The 22430-nt window shown below is 35.5% G+C and overlaps 1 protein-coding gene across 2 annotated transcripts in view; it reads left to right on the plus strand.

Annotated features, from left to right (window-relative positions):
• PPP2R3B (protein phosphatase 2 regulatory subunit B''beta) overlaps positions 1–21789 on the plus strand; it is a 44994-nt gene extending 23205 nt beyond the window's left edge. For both annotated transcript variants that reach the window (XM_009085364.4, XM_009085365.4), the window contains 12 exons: positions 6454–6639; positions 8317–8420; positions 8964–9066; positions 9805–9879; positions 13476–13562; positions 13989–14145; positions 15503–15551; positions 16652–16741; positions 17418–17593; positions 20391–20509; positions 20625–20731; positions 21462–21789. In XM_009085364.4, the coding sequence (XP_009083612.2) occupies positions 6454–6639; positions 8317–8420; positions 8964–9066; positions 9805–9879; positions 13476–13562; positions 13989–14145; positions 15503–15551; positions 16652–16741; positions 17418–17593; positions 20391–20509; positions 20625–20731; positions 21462–21606 (1398 nt within the window). In that variant the 3' untranslated portion in view covers positions 21607–21789. The remainder of the gene's footprint in view (positions 1–6453; positions 6640–8316; positions 8421–8963; positions 9067–9804; positions 9880–13475; positions 13563–13988; positions 14146–15502; positions 15552–16651; positions 16742–17417; positions 17594–20390; positions 20510–20624; positions 20732–21461) is intronic.
• Positions 21790–22430: the final 641 nt, after the last annotated feature.

The following is a 22430-nucleotide window of genomic DNA, read 5'->3' on the forward strand; positions in this document are numbered from 1 at the left end:
GTAGGGGAAGATGTAGGTGTGCTGTGGTATAGCTTAACTTATGTCATGCTGTAAAGTTCATTATTAAAATTTCAGATAAACTTGGTGTTTTTGAGATGATTATCAGTGCAGTAGTTTCATTTTAGAGTTATAGAACTTTGCTGGGGGAAGAACCCAGAAATTTTCAAAGTTTTAAGTTGTTCAAGGATCATCTTTCACCGAGGAAAAAATACTGTTTAGCTCATCAAGCTGAATGGGAAGTAGTACAATCAGTGAACTCTTGCAGTAAAAAATCTCATTAGTTTGGCTGGGAAGATGCTAATGAGGCTGTCACAGAAAGCAATAAAAAAGCATCACACTCCAACTTAAATAATTGTAAATCTTAATGTCTACCACAAGGTCAAAAGAACCTATGTTACAGAGGACATGTTTGTCTGGGCTTCTTCTGAGGAAAGTTCTTGTAGTAACCTTACTTTGTCTATCCTGAAACAGATTTTTGAAGGCACTTCAGCATGTTAAAGTATTTGATGTATTAGAACAGGTTTCTCAAAACTGTTGTCTTTCCTCCAAATGAGAATTAATCATTTTCTAAATAATAGTAGTGCAAGTCTTTTATGTGAGGTTTTCAAGATTTAAACTCCATAAAACTACTGATAATGTCAATTGTTTATCTAGAGAGAAATGTTGATTTTCACTTTGCAGTCAATTAGATAGTAAGTTTAAAAGGAAATATTTCTGTGATTTTATTGGTCGGACTTAGATTGACAGCAATAACAGAGCAGAGGGATGGGAAGGCTGGTCAGGTGTTCCTTGTGAGCCTGCTTATTGACAACATTTTATTACATTCACAATTACTGTTTAACTGATCAGTTGTACCACACATTGTATTCTTAAGAACTCACTGAATTTAATAAAGGAAAGAATCATACAAAAAAAAAAAAAATTACCCTTTGAATCTCCATGTTGGCTTTCATTTTCTGTTGTGTGTCAGGGAACTTCATGCAGTTACCTGTTTTCGTTGTTAGGTGGTTGAGGAGCTTTATACATGGGTGATTGCATGGATATTAGGATTTAAAAGGCTGAATAGCATATCTCTGCAGAAAATCCTCTTAATTTATTATGCACTTTGGTTCATCCAGGTAAGTTTAGCATAAAGTACAATATATAAGACTAGATGACCTAGTCTGGTGAAGAACTAGATTAACTTACGTACTGCACATTGTAAACAATATTGCAATGCATCCTTTTCTTCTTTTAAATTCCTAATTAAAAACTACTTAGGAATTGAACCAGACCTTCATCTATTTGATAGGCAAAAATCTCTTTATACTATTTTCAATATTTAATGCTTTTTTTTTTTTTTGGAAGATTTTGGTGCATCAGTTAGTAAAATCCTAATGTGAAGTTGGATGTAAATGTGAGGTGGAATTTTTGGGGTCCTTTTTTGACCCTGTGGTATGCATTCCGATGACTTTTCTCTAGTATGGTCATTATTGTGGAAATTCCTGTCAAATACTACGGCAAGAGCTGACTGCAAACTCTGTAAATATTTTAAATGTTTAGGGTTGGGCCTTTTGCAGAGAAACAGGAAGAAGAAATGTTGGTGTAATCTGCGTTTCTGAATGAAGTTATCTTATTCTGTAGTCCTGTCAAAACAATGTAAATACCAATCAGTTCAATCCACATAGTGATAGGACAAGGGGGAATGGTTTTAAACTAAAAGGAGAGGAAAAATTCTTTACTATGAGAGTGGTGAGGCACTGGTACAGGCAACTCGGAAGTTGTGGATCCCCCATCCTTGGAAGTGTTCAAGACCAGGTTGAATGGGGCTCTGAGCAACCTGATCTAGTGGGTAGCACCCCTGCCTACAGCAGGAGGGGTTGGAAGTAGATCTCCCTTCCAGCCCAAGTTCATGTCTTAATCTCAGAGATGTCTGAAAGAGTATTAAATTCACAAATATATTTACCTTGCATCCTTTTCCAGCAAGTCCTTTTTAAGTGAGGTTTTACTCACTTGCATTTAAATCCACATATTCAACCCTTTCATGGGGCTCAGTGTTTCTGCTTTGGCAGTTGCTACATGCAAATGTTAGATCTAGACATTACTGAGCATACATTATTAAAATATCTGAGAACAAGTCCTCCCTTCATTGTTATTTCAGCAATATATCCTGTACTTGAGTGATTAATTGTATCATAGCATCAGCTCTTACAGTTAAGAGAGAAGGAAAAGCTGAAGGAAATTTCCCACTGTCTTTATTTTTTGCTTATAGCAAAGTTAACTGTTGAATGCCTCTCATCAGGTGGTAGATGTAAGAAGACTGTCTAGTTTGAAGAATTAATTTCTCTCTTTGGAATATCGTGTATCCATGTTCTCTGGTATATACTAATATATTACTGTATTGTAATTATAATACTGATTTTATGCCATTAATGTAAACAACTTGGGAAAGAATGGTTGGAGAAGGATCTGGAAAGTTGCAAAATTACTATTAGAAGTTTTGCCCTTTGAACAGTGACCTCAATGGGATAAAAACTTCCATTTCTTCCGCTGTAAAAATCAAGGCAAGAAAGTGTTGGGTAGCTGTGGACAGTCTTTACAATTCTGTACATCAAGAATGAAAACTGGTTGTGTATTAAAGCTCTTCCTGAACTCTCCTATGGACAAATCTTACACAAGTTTGTTTGCATTACTGCAAACAAGATGTTTTCAAGGAATTCTCACTTCCCATGTGTTACATAAAACCTAAACTGCAGTGGCAACTTTGCAATACGCTTACAGATCCTGGACTTCATATATACTTATTGCAAAGTTTAATGCTCCCCTCAGTCCTGGTACTTCAACACACATCTGTTTGAGTTATTTACAAGCTTATATAGCTGTATTCCTTATTCCCAAGTATGCTGTTGTTGGTACTCTTTCTCAGCAAGTTGCAGGGAAAACTTTCACTGACCAACCAAGTCTCTTTTTTTGAGTTTTGCTTACTGGTACAAGTTTTAAAGGTTTTAACTTAAAACAACAGGAAAGTGTAGATCACTTTCTAAATGTTAAATTTACCACTGAAATGGAATAGTTGTGCAAAAAGATTAATGAACTGTTCCTGCAGGTTTTCCAGTCAAAGACTGGATGTTCGCAGGCTTCTGGCTGTTCTTTTTAATGAAGGAATTCCCCAGTTAAAATTATAATTAATTTTAGAACAGCCTAATCTTACACAACTAGTGCATTTTGATTATCCTGAAATAACAGAACTGACTCCTTCATCAGCTATGCAATATATGCCCCTACAGAAGTAACTAGCACCTGAACAGAAAATAGTGAAATTTTTAGAGCCCTTTTAGTATCACACATTCTTTCATTAAAGCACACAGAGCAGAGCAGCCTCAGTTGTACAAGGAGCCTTTTGGTTATTGGAATTCAGACTGAGAGGAGAATCTTTGGTCCTTCTTGGGAAGGTGAGAAGAGAAAGATGTAGTATCAACTTTATAGTATATTAGTTTGAGCTAATGATTTTGGACAATGTGCTTCTCTCTGTGGTATGGTTCCTGTCCCTGTGTTGACTGACATTAACAGCACAATTCGATTGTCTCATTCCAAGTTGCTGGTGGCATTTAATAAGCATTAGCTGGCTCAGAACATCCACGTGGCAGATGCAGAGTGAGAGCTGTGCTGGATGCCACAAGGAATGTTCAAGGGCATTTTGTTTCATGCCCTAGATGGTATTCTCACTAGATGCCTATATGTAGGCACCAAATAATTCTAGCAGAAATGATTGTGAAGTGATTATACACTTGCTAATGCAAATGAACCTTTTTATAGTTTCTTCTTTTGCCAGCTTTGAGAAACCAGCATGTGAAAATAGACATCTTTCAGTATAGGGAGAGTTAATTTGTCTTGTCTTAATTTGTTAATTTCTAACAGATTTATAGTCTATATTTGGTTTTAGAATTAATATTCTGTCTTATATATTAAATAAATATTTTTACAGTAAGCATGCTGAATTCAAATGTTTCAATATAACATATTCATCTTAGAAAAATTTATTTTTCTTCAACTATATGTTTGTCTTAAGTTCTGAATTCGTTGCTGAACTTCTTTTATAATTCTTTTAAATAACTTGTGCTTGGATAGGTCTTACTACAAATTCTGAATTGAGATTTCCATATGTATTTAAGAACAGCTTTTTACCTGGACCAATGGAAATCATTTATTTTGTAACTGAGGTATCTGAATTAGTGGTTTCTGAAAAAACATAGTATCCAATGATGAAATGGTTCTGATTATAGCTTTTCTTTTTCTCCTGGGATCTTTTCCTGGGATCTTTTTCTAGTCTCTCCTCTGTTCCTCTGTTTCTGCCTTTCCTTTTAAAAAAATTTTCCATCTGAGGCTCTTAATTTCCCTAGCTGTGGATTTTAAAAATGTCTCTTTGTACTAAGCTTCCTCAAAATGCTGATGATATCCTCATGATATCAGCAACATTCAGGGAATGTTAGTAGCCTATGATTTGCACTTTCCCTTTTCTTGGATGAGGCATTCCTCATCGGGCACCTCTGAAGAACTGGACCACCTGCTGCTCTGTAGCCATTTGAGCAGCTCACGTGGGAGTGGTTGTCACAGAATCACAGAATATTCTGAGGAATACTGGAAGGGACCCACAAGGATCATCAAATCCAGTTCTTAAATGAACAACCTGTCCAGGGATCAAACCCATGACCTTGACCTTGGTGTTATTAGCACCATGCTCTGACCAGCTGAGCTAATCTTATGTCAGTCCAGGCAGTTCTTGGAAATGGGGAAAAGGGGAAATAGGGTAAGTGCCAGGGCTCTTGGAAAGTGCTGATGGGTAGAGCTGGGCTTCAAGAATGAAACAAGGTGTTCACCCCATTACAGACATTATTTGTAGTGCTGGTGGTGATTTTACCTAGAGAATAAAATATTGCTGTCTTTAGACTTCCTAAAATTTTGGAAGTCTGAAGTTGGAAGGGATTTTTGATACCCCTTAGCACTCTTATTTTAGGCTGCCTCATCAACTGGAGAACCAATGATAAGATACCAAAAGTTGTTACTTACAGGATTCATAGAAAGTGACAGACATTGATTCCTGGTGTCACAGATTCGAGGTAACATTTTCCTCTATGAAATAAAATTTGTAACATGGTTAAGGTAATTCTGCAGCTGTGGACAGGAATTCTGGCTCAAATACAGAGGAGAGGAAGGAAAGGTTAGGTCAGAGTTTTTTTGGTTTTGTAGGTGGAGTCAGAGTTTTTTTGGTTTTGTGGGTCAGAGGTTTTTTGGGTTTTTTCTTGTTTTGGTTTGGTTTTGGGTTTGTTTTGTTGTGGATTTTTTGTTTGTTGTTTGTTTGTTTGTTTATTTTTGCATATGTAGCATTCCAGTGAAAATTCCAGGGCTGGAACTCTGCAAATTAAAATCTGTTGTCCATAAGCACCTAGTTCTTCCACTCTCATAAGGAAGGACTTTAATTGTGGTAAAAGAGAAGAGTATCTTTGCAGGCACTTTGGCAAAGGTGATAAAGAGTAAAACAAGGGTTAGGGTTTTTGGCCTTATTTTTCCCCAATTCTGCTTGAAAATGAGAGATTAGATGCAGGATCTTGAATTCATTCATCATTAGGACAAGTCACCCTATAGCAATATCTTTACATTTGAATAGTAGTGATGGGAATAAAGATTTTAATTTGATTTAATTGCTAAGTTTGAGTTGTTTCCTGACTTTCTTTTTACTTTGCCTATTGTCTTTTTTCTCTGCCCTATTTGAAATTCTTTTGGAAATTGACTACAAGATAAATTCTTCTTTACTGAACTTAAATGCTTTTAAATAAATTTCTCTTGTTACAGGTCATCTTGGGGATTTTTTAGTGATATGGTGTATTACAATTCTTGAGAAACAGATTTCTAAACCCTCATTGTATATACCGTAACAAAAAAAAATCCCTCTGCAGACATTGTTTACAACCTTTATAAAATCTATCTATTTTTAAGGGGGGAAAAAAAAAGAAAATATTCATCATAACTTCATTAAATAGGTTGGTGGCTTGTAACAAAGTTATTATACTTATTTCAAAAGCTTGAAGCTGTAAAACTAGAAGTATTTCCAAAATAAATTCTTTCATAATGTCTGTTAACATAAAGGTTGAAAGTTTTTTTCTGAAACAGGTAATAGAACCTTAGTAATTTCAGATGTCCCCAAGAAGCTGTCCAGTGTATAAGTCTTGAAAATTGATAGGTTGAAGATTGAAGTTCTTTTAATTAAATATTTACCATATCTCTAAATGACCATTTTTTAGAAATACTCATTATTTTTTATTATGTGCTCTTATTCTATAATAGTTTATTCAGTTTATAATCTGAAATATTTTTGAAGGTGTGTTGAAACATAGAATACCAAGAGATTTAAGTCATCTGTGGAGGACTTTGTGATTTCATGGTACTTGACTGTCAAATGTGTATTTATCTATTTAGGTTCAAACAAAGAAGGAAGAAACTGTGCCACCACCACATAGTCTAAACATTCCAACTTTTTATTTTCCTCGAGGATGTCCTAAGGAAAAAGTAAATATAGATGCTGTGATTGCCAAAATTGAGAAAACTTTTTCTGAGTTTCCAAATGAAAGAGCAACGTTAGAAGACATGGGTAAAGTTGCAAAGGTGAGAACTTGCTGGCCATCTTCTTTTTGTACTGTACTCCTATGGAGAGGAAAGATGAGTTCTGTGTGCTTGGTTTTCTTGTGTTGTGTGTTTCCATCTCTCACACATGAGTATTTGATGATATTCTGCATTGTTGATAACAGAGTTATGTGGAACTTTCTGCATTAACTGTCTATCAGATGACCTTATTAAAAGAAACAAAAGAATTAAACAAAACTTGAACTACTTTTTTTGCTGCATAAACAACCAAATACTAAAAAACAACAATGTATGATGTTCTCCATTCCTTATTTGCCAAGAGAGTTAAGGCAAAAACATTCCTAATATATGTTTTGTTTTCAGATGTTCACACAGGTTGGGTTTTTTTTCTCATTCTCCTGAACCTCCATTGCCAAGACACTGGTAAAGACAGCATGGTTTGGTTAACTTGAGATTATAGCTCTCAAGTTATTCCTCAAGAGCTACTTTAGAGTTATGACAGAGTGACAAAATACTTAGCTTAGAAAGCAGCAAAAATTTTTAAATATCTCTGTAAATTTAAAGACAATAAGCTAGTTAAAATGAACTTAAATTTCCATTTTTTTTAATATTGAATTAATGCTTGAAATCTAACTGCAAGTCACGATCTTGCTAATGAGTCTCAGGTTCTCATCCATGTTCCTGTCACTTTGTCCAGGGTCTAGAAAATAGAAACTGACTGTTCACAAGAGCAGGACTGGGAGTTTGCCTCACCAAAACTTTTTTACTGCTAAACTGAATGATAGGATTCCTGTCTTCCACAGGTCCTTCCAACATAGAAGTGAGGAGGTAGGGAAGAGACCCTTCCCTCTCAGCAATGAAGCTGAAAGGGTCTAGTAACCTATAATTCAGTGATGAAAGACACTTTCCTGAAGAACAGTGTCTGAGGACAGCATTCATCAAAACCACTTATTTTAATTTGTTGAAGTACTAGTTAAGCTATTGCATGAGAAGTAATTGTACTTTTCCTCCAGTGACCTTACACATCTTGCAGTACTCAGTGTTTTTGGAGATCTTTGGGGATGCCAGCATGTCTGACTGCTCCCAGCTGGAGTCAGTTTTAGGCAGACTGGGCTCTTGGCTGTTACGACTGTGGACACTTGGGCTTTAGGTGCATGTGCTCACACTGGAGTTGGAAATGTGTAGCTGTTGAATACCCTAAAGCAAAATACTGCTGCTCAGGGCAGGCTGGCCTGCTACTTAAAATTGGATAGAGGATGTGCCATGCACGTGCAAAGGATGCAGATGAGTTGAGCCATCTTCTGAGTCAGACAAATGTCAATTTGCTCCAATTCAGAAGGTCTCTAAGTGTGCTGTCTTGAGCTTAGCTTAAAGATATCCAGCTGTTGAGCAGAACTTAAGATGGACTCTGTTCAGCTGCTTGGAGCATGAACAGCCAGACATGTGACTCACTGCATTAGTCTATTAGGAATGCTACAAGGTGCCCTGTGTTTTGCTCTCCACCTTTGGATTTCAGCCTAGAGTTGCTTTAAATTCATTATTTCAGAAGGTGAAGCTGGTTTCAGAAACTGTTTTTTAAAAAATCTCTTCCCTAATGCTTCCTTCTTAACACTTGTAATTTTTGAAGGATCCATAAATAGAAGAGTAGTCCTCAGATAAGCAATCAATAAACTGACTTAATGTATAATTAAATTGTAGGCTTGTGAGTGCCCACTGTACTGGAAAGGTCCTTTGTTTTATTGTGCTGGAGGTGAACGAACAGGATACGTGTCAGTTCATAAATTTGTTGCAATGTGGCGGAAGTAAGTAGATTACTTTTTTTAGAAGTATTCCTTTTTTTGTTTTCATTGAAATGTGATATTTTAAGCTCTGAATGCGATCTTGTCTTGTAAGGGGAATAAAGGACTTTCCCATAATCAACTATTGTCAGCAAGCTTGTATATGGAAAAATGTAACTAAATAATACTTTAATATAAAAAAATCTTCATTTACAGGGTTTATAGATTTTAAAATGCTTGGGTAAATGACTGACAGTTCATGAGAAGTGAAAACCATGGCCCTTACTTGTAGATGCCAGTTCTGAACAATGTGCTTTTTATTTTTGGCTCTTTTCTAATTTTAACTTTAAATTGTCCTTTCATGTAATCGATTACATGGTGTACCCACCTCCTTTAACATAAACTTAAGAGACACTACTGCTTTGATAAGTTCACTTGGAGCATGGTTTCACATCTTTAATGACCTTTTGAACATATAGTTTCATAGGCCTTGCTCTAGGATGCCTGCATGAGGTAGCATGAGCAATTTTCTGTGTAGAATACTAAATGGAAATATTTACATTTCAGAGTACTTCAGACCTGCTATGATGATGCTGCAAAGTTTGTTCATCTTCTGATGAACCCTGGATGTAACTACTTGGTGCAAGAAGACTTCATTCCTTTTTTACAAGTGAGTTGCAACTGAAACTTTCTAGGAGCGCAACAAAATGATGAACTGGCAAAGCCCTGAGTTGCTTGAACTAAACATACTTTTTCATGGTCATCATTAAAGTTTATTGATAATATTTAGTGCAACTGACTTTGCATGACCCACTAAGATGCTAGTGACTCATTTTGCAGTTAATAATTTTGTAAAAGGTGAGGGTTTTTTTAAGACTTAAAATCAATTGTAGGAATAACAAATGTATTGGAATCTTTTATGTTTCATAAGGCAGTTAAAGTTATTTAAGTCAGGGTAGTGCTTAGGAGGGCAAAGGAGAAGTGGGATATGAATTGAAAACCTTGTAAATCTTTGTTGGAAGAGCAGCAAACACCACCTATAGAAATGACTGAATAAAACCTGAATTGACTTTATTGTATCATAGCCCAGAATTACAAGCTAGGACAGTCAGCAGTGTTCAAAATCCTCAGCCTAAAATATAAGAAAAATCCTATTAAAAATATTTCTAAAATACAGGAAAGCTTTTGTTTATCCAATTTATTTAAAAGATAAAATTATTTTTACAAGGTTTGTAATGTGATTTGTCTGATGCCTTGGTGAAAGCAAAGTTATCAGTAATGATTGTGGTAGTTAATTTAAACTGTTTTGGTTAAGGAATAGCATGTGTACTGTTCCTTTGCTAATTGTCATATATGGTCACTAATGAATACTCCTTGGGATATTGTTATTCTTTTTTTTTTTTTGTAGGATGTGGTGAATAGTCATCCAGGCCTTTCATTTTTAAAAGAAGCATCTGAATTCCATTCTCGGTATATTACAACAGTAAGTGATTTGTATCTGGAAAAGCTATTTTATGGTTAACTAAGAAAATCAAACTTAAGATTAGTCAAATATCTAAGCATCTTTGTCCCATGGGCAGAGTAGAGTTAGAGCAGGCTGTAAGTCTTCATTTCTTACATAACTAGAAATTTCATGGAAAAAGAGTCATTCTTAGGCCTGATAGTTCTCAACATTTTGAAGGAATTGCTGAATTTAATACTAGTAAGAGAAAGAGTGAATTGTAATAGTGTTGGATAAGTTAATGAGCATTAAATGAAGAGCAGGCTGTTATCTTAAACACTTGATTGTGGCTGTAGACTGCATTCATTAGAATCCTGACCTTAGTCTGGGATTAATTAAATGAAGTCTTGAATGAAACATCTATATTAATATGATTATATTCAGTATTAAGTGAAATAATGATAATATTGAAGCTGCTTGCCACTAGTCTCTCTGGGGACTTTTCTTCCAAGGAAGGCTTTTATACATGAAAAGTTTAATTCCTGTCTTCCCAGGGTTACGTGACTGAAGTATTTGTTCTGTACCCGAGGGAAAAATCAGTGACATTAAATTTTCTCAACTGTAGACTAGACAGTTGATTCCACTGAAGTCTCAAAAGATTAAAATTCTTCAAAATGACATTGACTTCACTTTTTTTGTGCATGTGAAAAATAGCTTAATGAGTGTTTTCCAACAAAAAAAAACATGCAGTGTTGATCATCTTATATCCATCTTATACTTTGACCCAGGTTAAAATTGTGGAAGGTTTTTTTTGAGAGCATTTGGGTTTTGTTCATTCCATCTTTCTTACAGAGACTTGCTGGCCTATCAAGTATGTCGTGTGCTGCATTAGGTTTTCCTTCTTGTTATAATGATTACCTGAGCTCACAGAACTTTCCTGTCAGTTGTGATTGAAGGAATTGTTCTGCCAGTTGTTTTGTTTCGTCATGGATTCTTGGTTGTCACAGCCTGCTCTGGTTAAAATTGTGAAATCTTGCTGTGTGACCTGAAGAAGGGTAGGAAAGAAAAGGTCCTGCCATGTCCAGTTACTTTTCTTTGGAGGAACAGCTTATTGGAGTAGGTCTGAGTCTAGCAATATTGAAAAAATTAGTACTGTAAGTATTTATTAACAAAATTTAGTGTAGCCTTCAACAGAAATTGGTGTTTAATCAAAAAATTGGTGTTAAATCAAAAAGTAAACTAGTATGAAAGTATTGACAATATTTGGAATGCCATTCTGCACATTAAGAAATGGCAGGAGCTCTCTGCCTTTTTCTTGTCATGTTTTAGGATGGTGTAACTGTTCACAGAATCACAGAATATTCCGAGTTGGAAGGGACCCATAACAATCAAGTCTAACTCATAAGTGAATGATCCACACAGGAGTCAAACCCACAACCTTGACATTATTTGCGCCATGCTTTGACCAACTGAGCTTGTTACAGTCTTCCAAAATTCTATCCTGCAAGTTATTAATGTAAAAAATAGATTATTTTATCTATGATGAAAGAAGCTATTTCATAACTGTATTCAGTTAGCTTAACCTTGCTACATGAACCTTTATCTAAAGGATACGTCCAGCTGCAAACCAAATGAGCCATTCTTCTGCTGGGCTTTTGTATTTACCTACACATATGTATGTGTGTATGCATACACATTGCATACATCTCTATTGCACATGTTGTGTAAGCCATGAAAGCAATCTGTTCTGTCTCCTAAGATACAGGTTTGTTGGTCAGTCTAGTTATATATGGCCAAGATAGAGCTGAAATAAGTTAAAAATGTTTGCTGTGACAAATTAGATACTACATTTATTCTTCCAGGATGTTAGGTGCATATCTGAACTATGAGTTCTTGAAATTGTAGTCTCTTTATTGCACCATTTCTTCTCCCTTGTGACAAAGCTCTCTGCAGAATCGTAAAGGCAGTTCTCTGACAATTTGCTTATAAACTCTGCATCAGTTTACTTTAGAAAACAGTTGAGGCCTGGTAAAGACAACTGGGAACAAACATTCAATTTTGTTTTTATTTTTAGACCGGTTAAATGTATAACAGATGAGATAATGACATGCAGATGGATTAAGTTGCAAAGCTAAGGCAAAAACCTTTTTAGAAAAAATTGCTTTGTAGTGCAAGCCAAAAAATGGGCCTTCCCCAAATTCACAATTAGAATTAAGTTAATTAAGTTTCAGAAGCAGGATAATCTATTCTTCTGTCTGGAGTCATTGAACCAGCTGTTCTTGTTCAAAGTAAGAACTGAGGAGCTTGCTGCTCTACACCTAAAGTTTTCTTTCAAAACTTCATCACTACATTATTCTTCTATTTGTAATTTAAAAATGATTGGTTAGCTTAAACTATTGATTTACTACAACTGAAATCTGAAGTGATAAAAAGCTTAGCCTGTAGTTGGGAGGACATATTAATTGCAGGAAAGGGGTTCCTAAGGAGAGGGGATTTTAGTTAGTACCTGCTCTCTTGCAAATGAAACACTACACATGCAATACTGAGTCTTGCAGATTAGCAGGTGTAATCAATCACCAGTCGAGCAGTTATAGTTCATAACATGCTTGGGGTTTTTTTGGTTTTTGTTGTTTTGTTTCATTGTGAATGACTGACTTGAAATGTACACCTGGTTGTCTTAAGTCAACCTAATTGAGGTGAATACTGAATTCAGTTAAGTAGCAGAAGAACATATTTTAAAGTCTTATTTCAAGTCTTTAGTTTGTAAACTAAATCTAAGAAAATTATAGTGAATGCATGAGTTGCCCAAAATAGCCGTAGAACCATTGGTTTGGAAAAGACCTGTAACATCATTGAAGTGCATGTAAAATTATTTTCAAAAATGTGTAGGGTACTCATATGGATGTACTTGTTTCTGGTTCCAGTATCAGTCATGGCACAAGAACTAGTTGTCTTTCTTACATAGATTTTGTTGTTGTTGTTGTTCTTCACTTGGAAAATAGTAATGTACTACCTTTAATGCTTATTAACAGGGGATTTTTTTTTCAAGGAACTTCCAAATAGAATGAAGTTTAATGGGGAAAAACATTCTCTTTGCACCTGCAGTAAATATTTCTGTCAGATGTAGATTTGTTGTGTTTGTAGACTTCAGAAGTAGCAACGTCTGCTGTATTCTGATCCTTAAACAGTCCCGATTCTATTTCTGTAAACTCAATTATGAAGTAAAACAGTCTTTTAGCAAATGCAGTTCTTTAAATCTGAAGTAATAAGATACATTAATAGGTTCATTTGATTATATCCTGTAGATCTGGAAGACTTGAGGTAGTCAAATTGCCAATATACATATTTTGGATAGCACATGAATATTCTGCAACATTACTGAGTGAGATACAGGTACTGCAGCATTGAAATAAAACTTTGAAATAAATCTTTTATCTAGATGAGTTTAGATATAGATTTAGAAATGGTTTGAATAGTGGATAATATGACACATGAGAAGCTCTAACTAATGAGAACAGTAGAAATAGGGGAAAGATGGAGCTCTCTAATGCAGCTGTACTAAAACATCTTTGAGAAATATTTGGATGGATATTTAATTACCATAGCTAAAGTTTCTTTCCATTTTCTCTCTCTTGCAGGTCATACAGAGAATATTTTATACAGTAAATAGGTCCTGGTCTGGAAAAATAACTTGTAACGAGCTCAGGAAAAGCAACTTTTTGCAGGTACCTAAAAGCTAAAATTTTGCAAGACAGATATTTCTGGAAGTTTTAAAACTGCATTAACTAAAGGCTTAAGAGAATAACATAAATAGCATTTCTTCCTTTTCCAAAAAGTAATGAAGACCCAATTGCATTAATTCTCATCTATTAGAATATGTTTAATAGTAACTTTTTCTATCTAGAGCTGTATACATGTAAATGTGTGTAGCAGAGGTTGGTTCGATCTGCTCTTTTTTTTTGTGAAAGCATTCATTTTCTGCTGTGTGTTCAGTTTTGCTGTCACACTGTATGGTGTGCATTGTCCCTGAAAACAAAAATGGTTCCACTGAAATAGTATTAGATATTAACTTGACTATGAGAACTCAGATAATTCAAAAAATAAATGTCTTACAACTCTTTAATATGTTCTGTTTGTCCTCCTGATAATAGAATGTGGCATTATTGGAAGAGGAAGCTGATATTAACCAGCTGACAGAGTACTTCTCATATGAACATTTTTATGTTATCTATTGCAAATTTTGGGAGCTGGACACAGACCATGACCTCTACATTGATCGGAAGGATTTAGCTCGACATAATGATTATGGTATGACAATTGAAGCACCTTTGTTTACATGTATTAAATGACCTGTAAACTTTGAGCTGAGGAAGTGGTTTAATGCCCAGGACAGTTTCATGAGTGTTGGTGTAGCTGGTCCTGCTGACTCAGTGAACTAAAGAAGGACAAGTTATCTGTGATGCTACCTTGCATCTACAAATACCACATTTGAGGAAAATTCTGAATTTGAATTCTGATATTGAGAAACAAGTAGTGCAAATATCACTTACGTGTCAGTGTATTATAAATGGTTTTATTTGGAAATTTTGGGTTCTTATCTTGGACAAAATCCATTTTACTGATATTCAAGTAGCATTATTTTTATGGCAAGATGTGGAAAGAGTAGAAAAGGCAAACATACCTTCAGGTACTTGGCTTATTTGGAGTTTTGCTAACTCAGCTGCAGTCTGTTTTGCTTTAATACTGTTAAGCACTAGTTAGCAGGTTTACATTTGCTGAATGTATAATATGCAATGACTGTGATTCTGTGGTCTTGCACGCTTGTTCCTATTTTAAATATTCTTGCAGCTTGTATGAAACTGTTTGGGCTCTTTTTAGATGCCTCATGTCCATCTTAATAGTGTTCCTTTCAGGACTGGAAAGCTTACCTAAGCACAAAGTGATTATGGAGTATTATCCCACGTTAAAAAGGATAAACATAATCCTGATTGCTTTTGAAAATTTGCCTACTAAAGTTTGACTATGCTTTAGGACAGTGAGAAAGGAAAACTGCTTTCATTTGAGTGGCTGCTCTATTAAGTTAGTACATTTTAGAAAGAAAGCACAACTAATACAGTGCCACCTGCAATTTAATTTTGCAAATTCTTAAGGATAAATTGAATATCCTTTACAAAGGCAGTGCTTAGTTCAGACATGTCTCTGAAATCCCTGAAATGGTTTCAGAATAGAAGCATGGGTCAAAACCATGTCAAAAATAGACCCCGTCAGAATCAGTAAGGTATGTTTATTATGTGTGATTGTGCCAGTTCTGTTTTGGCTCTTTGCCAAGGTCATCTAAACTTAATGCCACTGGAAAACATGATTTACTTGTCAAAGAACTGGGAAATGCAGTTTTATTAATCAGCAAATTTTATTACTTGTGTTGCAATTTTATTACCATTTCTGCATTAAGTTTGAATTCAAAGCTGGGTGGTTGTAGTTCTGCTTTGGAGGCTTTGTGTTAAGTGATCCTCTCTAAAAAAACTTAAAGGGATTAATGAGCACTCCACTTGATCAGTCTCACTGATCTGTGTATATAAGAGGAGAGTTCCAGTAAACTCTTCAACAGGATAAATGCAAAAATAATTTGCATTGAGTTGACCCTGTTTCAAACTTTTCTTCACAGCAATTTCAAATAGGATGATAGAGCGCATCTTCTCAGGAGCAGTAACAAGGTACTTGTTTTGTATGCTGATCTAAATCCCATTTAATTTTTGCTTGCTAAATTCTGTGGTATTCCAAGGGAAAAAGATGGTTCCCCTCACAAAGGAGCAGTGAATTTCAAGATTCGATTTGTATTTAAATTCTAGTAGTGCCAGAGTGGTCTTGGAACCTTTGGCACAGTTCAAGTTCCTCACTCTCTTTACCCATATCAACATGGGCCACTGGGTATTTTAGGATGGGAGTGAAGAAGGAAGAAATGTTAGCATCATTCTTTTTCCATCCCTCCAACCTGTAAAATGTTCAAGGAGAACTGAGCTTTTAAGTACTAATTGTAAAAATCAATGCTTATTGCATCAATAAATTTACAAAAATGCCTCCAGTTGAGTTAGTTCACATATTTGACAGTCATTCTTCATTTCTCCCCTTGGGACTGACTTCCTCTTTTGTATTTATGGCATCTTATTAATTTTTGAAATGTTTCCTAGCACAATATCTGAGCTAGAAAGCAACTGATCAACAGAAATAAAAACTGAAATAAGAGACTTAGCAGGAATATGTCTAGAGCTTACTCCTTTATCTAAGTTTCTTGGGCAAGACAAAAACCTATACCATATTTTCCCAGACATCTTGAAGATAAAACATCAAAAAATTAATTTCATTATTGAAATGTAACATATCTAGGAACTGCCTACCTGACTTTTTACTAGACTGGTTGACTATGTGCAACTTACTTGGTTACTGCAGTTGTGAGAGTAGAAACGCAATTATGTTCTTGCCATAGACGCTTACTTCCTGAAGATTTCTATTTCATTTTTATCTTCATATTTTCATTCAAAAACTTTTAGCTAGTTGAGTTCTGTAAAACTTTTAAGTTCTCATCACTTCTACCTGAATAGAAATTCTAAAAAGCATATGCACTTGTATATAATATATCCTATCATCAAAAAATTTTTGACAGGGCTCTTCTGTTAACTATTAAGCACCTTATGAACATTAGATCATTTAGGAGTAAACAGGTAATACCAAGAAGGAAAATAATCCTTAATTTTGCTTACTAAAAGCTAGGTGTTCTAAAATAAATTTTCTATCTTTTTCCTCATTGGCTTCCAAGAGGTAGAAAAGCACAAAAAGATGGAAAGATTAGCTACGCTGATTTTGTCTGGTTTTTGATATCTGAAGAGGACAAGAAAACACCAACTAGGTAAGAATGAATTTGTTTGAGCAGAAATAAAGACTGATTTTGTTTTTCCAATCCTTAAATGGGGACCACTGATGAACAGCTGCAACTCTAATGGAAGAAGCTAAACTATAAAAACAGGACTGGAAAACTGGCCCCGTTCTTTGCATCATCCTTGTTTATCAGTGTCTCCTGTTGTAGCTGTAGAAGTCTAATTTAATGACTCTTAAGAGGCTAATTCAATGTTATTGTTTCATAAGCTCTATTTATGAACAGGGCCATACGTTAAGGATGTTGCAGCTGTTTCATGACGCCAGTGACTTTGGGAAGCTGTGCAGCTACTGTTTGGTACTGATGAGAAACCTATCATGTGACATGTCACTAGTTCAGTATGGGAACATGCCCAAAATCTGAAGTTGCCATGTGCAATTCAATTTTTCATTGTCTCCCTTGATTATTTTTTTATGTAAAACCATGTATTTTAGTCTGCTCCTTCACCCCATTAACAAGTATATTTTCAAATGCAATAATGGATGGTGTAACAAATACCAGCAGCTCTACCACAGTAGCTGGTATTTAATGACTTTCCATGATTAGTGGAATGTACTCCTAAGTCTAGTTTTGCCTTTGAAACAGGCAACATGAATTCTTGGAATTCTGTAGTAAGTCTGTCTCTTTGCTGTTAATGACTGAATTTCAGCATTGAATACTGGTTCCGCTGCATGGATCTTGATGGGGATGGTGCTTTGTCTATGTATGAATTGGAATATTTTTATGAAGAACAGTGCCAGAAATTAGAAAACATGGCCATAGAACCTTTGCCTTTTGAAGACTGTCTGTGCCAGATGCTGGACCTTGTAAAGCCACAACATGAAGGTAATAAACTCCTTTTCCATCTTTAACTTCTGTTTCTCTGGACTTAGGAGGTAGTGCAGTCTTAAGAGCACTCGGTTGGTCATACAAATAAAATGCCTTGAGGTTGTCTTTTCATTGACATCTGTTAAAGCTTAATAATTGATTGGTCATCCAACAGCAGGCAGGCATTCTTTCCATACTAAAATTTAATATGCTGCTTTAAAATTCCTTGTCAGCTTTCATTTTGTGATTGTAGCTACATTTAGTCTTAAGTAAAACCTTGTCACTATCTAGCTGAGGTGAGGCTCTCAGGAAAACCTCTTGATGGTTCACTCACTTCTCACCTCTTCCAGTGCTCATTTAATTGGGTTTCTCTGGAGGGAACAGTTTCTAAACAGTGTTTGTCTCTTAGACCAGTATTGTCTTACGTTACATTAGAAGCCTAAGCTCCCCTTAGGAAATTCATGACAAGGGACTGAAAATTAACAGAATAATAAATTTTTCTGAGTTTGTGGCTGTTTTTCACATTTGAACTTTCCTAGGCCTGCATTCTACTCTCCTGCATTTGACATTGTATCATCTTTAGCTGATGAAACTTCAGTTTACATTTTACACCTGAAACAAACTTAAGTGAGCATGATGTTCTATACAGTTATGGTTAGATGACCAATTATTAAGTCATGTTTATTGCCCACTTTCTTTCTATTAAGAAATTTTAAGTATTAATATTTAAATTACAAGAAACTTAATTTTTTTAAAGACACTTGTCATTTCTTGAGTTGAGATTTTTTTGCGTGCTGAGAGAATTTAAATGACTCAAAACTAGAACATAAAGCTTAATATTCTTATTTAAACAAGTTAAAATGGATTTGCTTAGTAAAAACACAACTCTAAAGGAAGATAAAAGATTGTAAATGAAGAAGGAATATTAAGTGTGATTCATCTGAAAGCTCCATCCCTGATATCAGTGGAATGAAGTCTTAGACCAACATTGTGTAATGCACGGGGGCTAGGGGGCATTTAAAATGAAGTGAGCCAAGCTCTGAGAAGCACATTTATGTTTATGGTTGCTCACAATCACCTCCTGAACTCAGTAGTTCCCTTCTAGTCTCATGTTATTCTTCTGAAAGACATTTATAATAATATTTCTGTTCTGCATTTAAAATGAAACAAGATTGATGTATCTCGTCTATGTCATGAGGATGATAAAAGAAGGCTATCAAACATAACCAAGATGAGTTATTCAGGGTAACAAAAATGAAAGCCAGTTGAGAAGGGTTGATTTCTTTTTTTTTTTTTTTTTGTATAAACTGAATTAAGAAAAAAATCTGGTTTTCTAATACAAAAACTAGCAGCATAAACTGATGTTTCACTTTGTAGCTTTGAAACAAAAGAAGACACTTTCATGAAGTTATGACTAAACTGTGATGCAGTTTCTATAGAATGCTCTGTGTGCTAAAAAGCAAATTTTAATTTCTGGAGACCTGAATTAATTACTTAAATTTTACTCCTGTTTTGTTGGCGTTTGAGAGACAGTGGTAGGCATCTAAATGGGTGTTACGTGTCTAAGCTCCCATTGCAATAAATGGAAACTGGAGAGCAAATCAATGAACCAAATATAGGAGTCTAACTTAAACTGGGAGCTTATGTAACTAGGATTCAAATCATTTGCTTGCTTGTGGAGAGCTGCTGCCACTTGAAATGGTGCAGTGCACCAGCCATCTGTGTGGGTCTGACAGATACAGCACAGGTGCCACAGGGATTTGTGTCCTTCTGCAGCACCAGCAACAAGACAGGCAGAACACGCTGGGGCCCTTCATGACAGATGCAAGCGTGGCAACCGTGTACAAATGGGATTTGGATTTTGCTTCCCTGTGATGTCCTTGAGTTACACTTTGTTAGAGGCTGGGACAGTATGCTGGGGAAATACTGTTCCAAGTCTGGCTTTTACTGAACTCCTCCATAACATCTTCGGTTAGCTCCTGTTTGATTAACAATGGAAGATTGTCTGGATTCCAGGTGAATCAATAAAGGAGAGTTGTAAGGATAGTCATCTATCTTCCCTTGTGTATCTCATTTTTTAGCCTTTCTGCAGAAGCTTCAATAATCAGCTTTGAAATAGGGTAACATTTCTGAGCAACCTGACAAATACTTCTAATGCTTAACACATCCATTGATTTGAGTCTTTAAAGTATCACACTATAAAAATCAAACAAAACACCTCTGAGCATTTAGCTTTCCTCTCAAGCAGTAAATATTGATCAGACTGGACAAGTGTGGCAACCCTGACTCTATGAAAAATTCATCTGTATGAAGCGTAGTCACACACTGTCATCTCTGTCATACATTTGTCTGCTCAAGTCAGGGAAGAGAGAGGGCTGCTGCCATAGGAGTAGCCTATAGGAATAGGAGATTCCTACCTGCTACCCAAGCACTCCTTGGGAAGGAATGGCTAACTCACTAGAGACTTCTTTCTTTTGGGGAAGCTTAAACAAATACCTTAAATGATTTTTAATAGCTGAGGGATGTAGACTGCATCTCACTTCAACATACTGATGGGCTGTGGGATATGACAACCACAGCACGGAAAAAATCTGAACCATTTCAAGTTTTGTACACTTTGAAGGACACATCTCTAGGTGTCTATTTCATCTGTTTGCATCTTTCCCATTGCATTGAGGATCAATGACAAATGTTGCTAAGCAGTGATGACTGAGTAATGATAATGTACCTTTTGATTCCTCCACTTTGGAGAAAGGATAACTTCAGCTCTAATAATTTTATCTCTAATAATCTTATATCATAATCTTCTTTACAGGAAAAATTACTCTGCATGATTTAAAGCGATGTAAGCTGACAAATGTGTTCTTTGATACTTTTTTCAACATTGAAAAATACCTTGACCATGAACAGAAGGATCAGTTTTCTATGTTGCGGGTGAGTATGAGGCTTTAAAAGTCTTTATAGCTACGTGCTTAGCAATTAATACTGTTTAAATTAAAATATTTTAATTAATTAAATGCTTTGTCTAACATGCAACATGATTGTTTAGGATGCTGAAGGTGAAAGTCAAGAGGTCTCTGACTGGGAGAAATATGCTGCTGAAGAGTATGATATCTTGGTAGCAGAAGAGGCAGCAAATGACCAGTGGAACGATGGGTAAGAATGCAGCAGGACAGTTAATACGAATCCTCTCTACTAAAGCACAGCCTCACCACCACTATCATTCAATTAAAAAAGAATAAACACATCCTTCCCAAAACTCTTATTCTAGAATATGCATCTTTTAACAAGCTCTTGTTTTTAAATTTATAACTTGGTGAATTGAACCTTCAGATGATTTTTGTTTTCTGTTTACATTGGTGGTGAACTCATGGGAGAAACTCAAGGTGCTGCTCTATTTTAGTATGCATAGTGGAGTATTTAACTCTACTTTGCCCTATGTTTTTCTCTGAAAGAACAGCTAATGAGCACATAATGCCTTTATAAAGCAGTTTTAAAGAACAAAAACACAGTATCTAAAGCTCATTCTCTGCACAGTCCTGTTAAGTAGATGGGAAAAACGTGTGATGAAATTCAGTAGTGGATGGGAAGACATGCATGAACGCGAGTCACTCGAACCCAGGAAATGGTCAGTGGAGCAGTGTCTCAATGTGTGCTTTGAATCCAGAGCTGCATTTCATACTGGAAAGTTCAGCTAACCTAAATTCAGGGAATTATTACAGAACCCCCATGCTGTTCTGGTTATGCTTCTTTATTATAAAATATGGGGAAGTCTGTTTTTCCTGCAGCTGCCTTGTTAGTGTTCCAGTATTTAGGCACTTCTTGCCATAGACGCTTTCATTTTTTATTTTCTTTTTTTTCTTTTTCTTTTTTTGTCTGCTTCTAGGTATGAAGCAGAGCTGAATCCTGTAGACCATCAGAAGGCCAGTGTTCTAAAATATCAAATGGAGAAAAGACCATTTTTTGAAATGCCTTCCCATCTGGCTGATGTAGACTTGGATGAATATGACTATGATGAGGATTTTGAATAGAGGTTACTTATGGTCAGCATTTGCAGAAGAGAAGGGACAGTCTGCAGCAGGTCTGCTACACACTGATAGGTTTCAGTGGGGTTTCTTTCCCCACTGAAACATATCAGTGGGGAAAGAAACACTTTCTTTAGTTTTGTGCTAAAAATATCTAATCACTACACTGCCTTTTAAGTAAAAAAAGTGCATTTATATGGAATGATGAGATTTTTGTATTTATTCAATAGTTTATTGTTTGTAAAATAGATTAAAATATTTATTTTCAGATGTTGCATAATTCCTTTTTGGAAGAATAACAATATTTGACTTAAGAGAAAAGTAATCTACTGTTTTTATGAGAACTGTATAATTCTCTTTAAGATGATGTGTGGTGCACTGACCATCTCCATCTCACCTGTGATGAACAGGTATTTCTGTCCTGGTATGGGAAGTAAGGAGACAATTTACACCTGCAGCGTGCTCATGCTCATAAACAGCCCTCTTTTAGGTTTTATGCTTTGGCAAGGAAGAGACGTGACAATGAGTGCACAGTTCAGCACTCATCTACAAGCAGAGTTTTGTCTGACAAGCTGTGCATATTAGTAGAATACACTAAAGTGAACACCCAAGACAAGTTGTTTTTCTTTTCTGTGTAGTCTTTGTTTGCCCCAACTTTAATTTTGCCCATTTAAACTTTTTTTTTTGTTGATGTTAATCATAAAAAGATTATTTAACAGTGAAGTCTGAGTGTTCATACTTGATCCAAAATGGGTGTGTTAATTCATGCAGAAGGAACCAATTTTTTTTTAAATCCTTTGTATAAATGTTACTTGATCAGTGATGTGCAC

The sequence above is a fragment of the Serinus canaria genome, chromosome 1 (genome assembly GCF_022539315.1).
Source record: "Serinus canaria isolate serCan28SL12 chromosome 1, serCan2020, whole genome shotgun sequence".
In the NCBI taxonomy this organism is placed as follows: Eukaryota; Metazoa; Chordata; class Aves; order Passeriformes; family Fringillidae; genus Serinus; species Serinus canaria.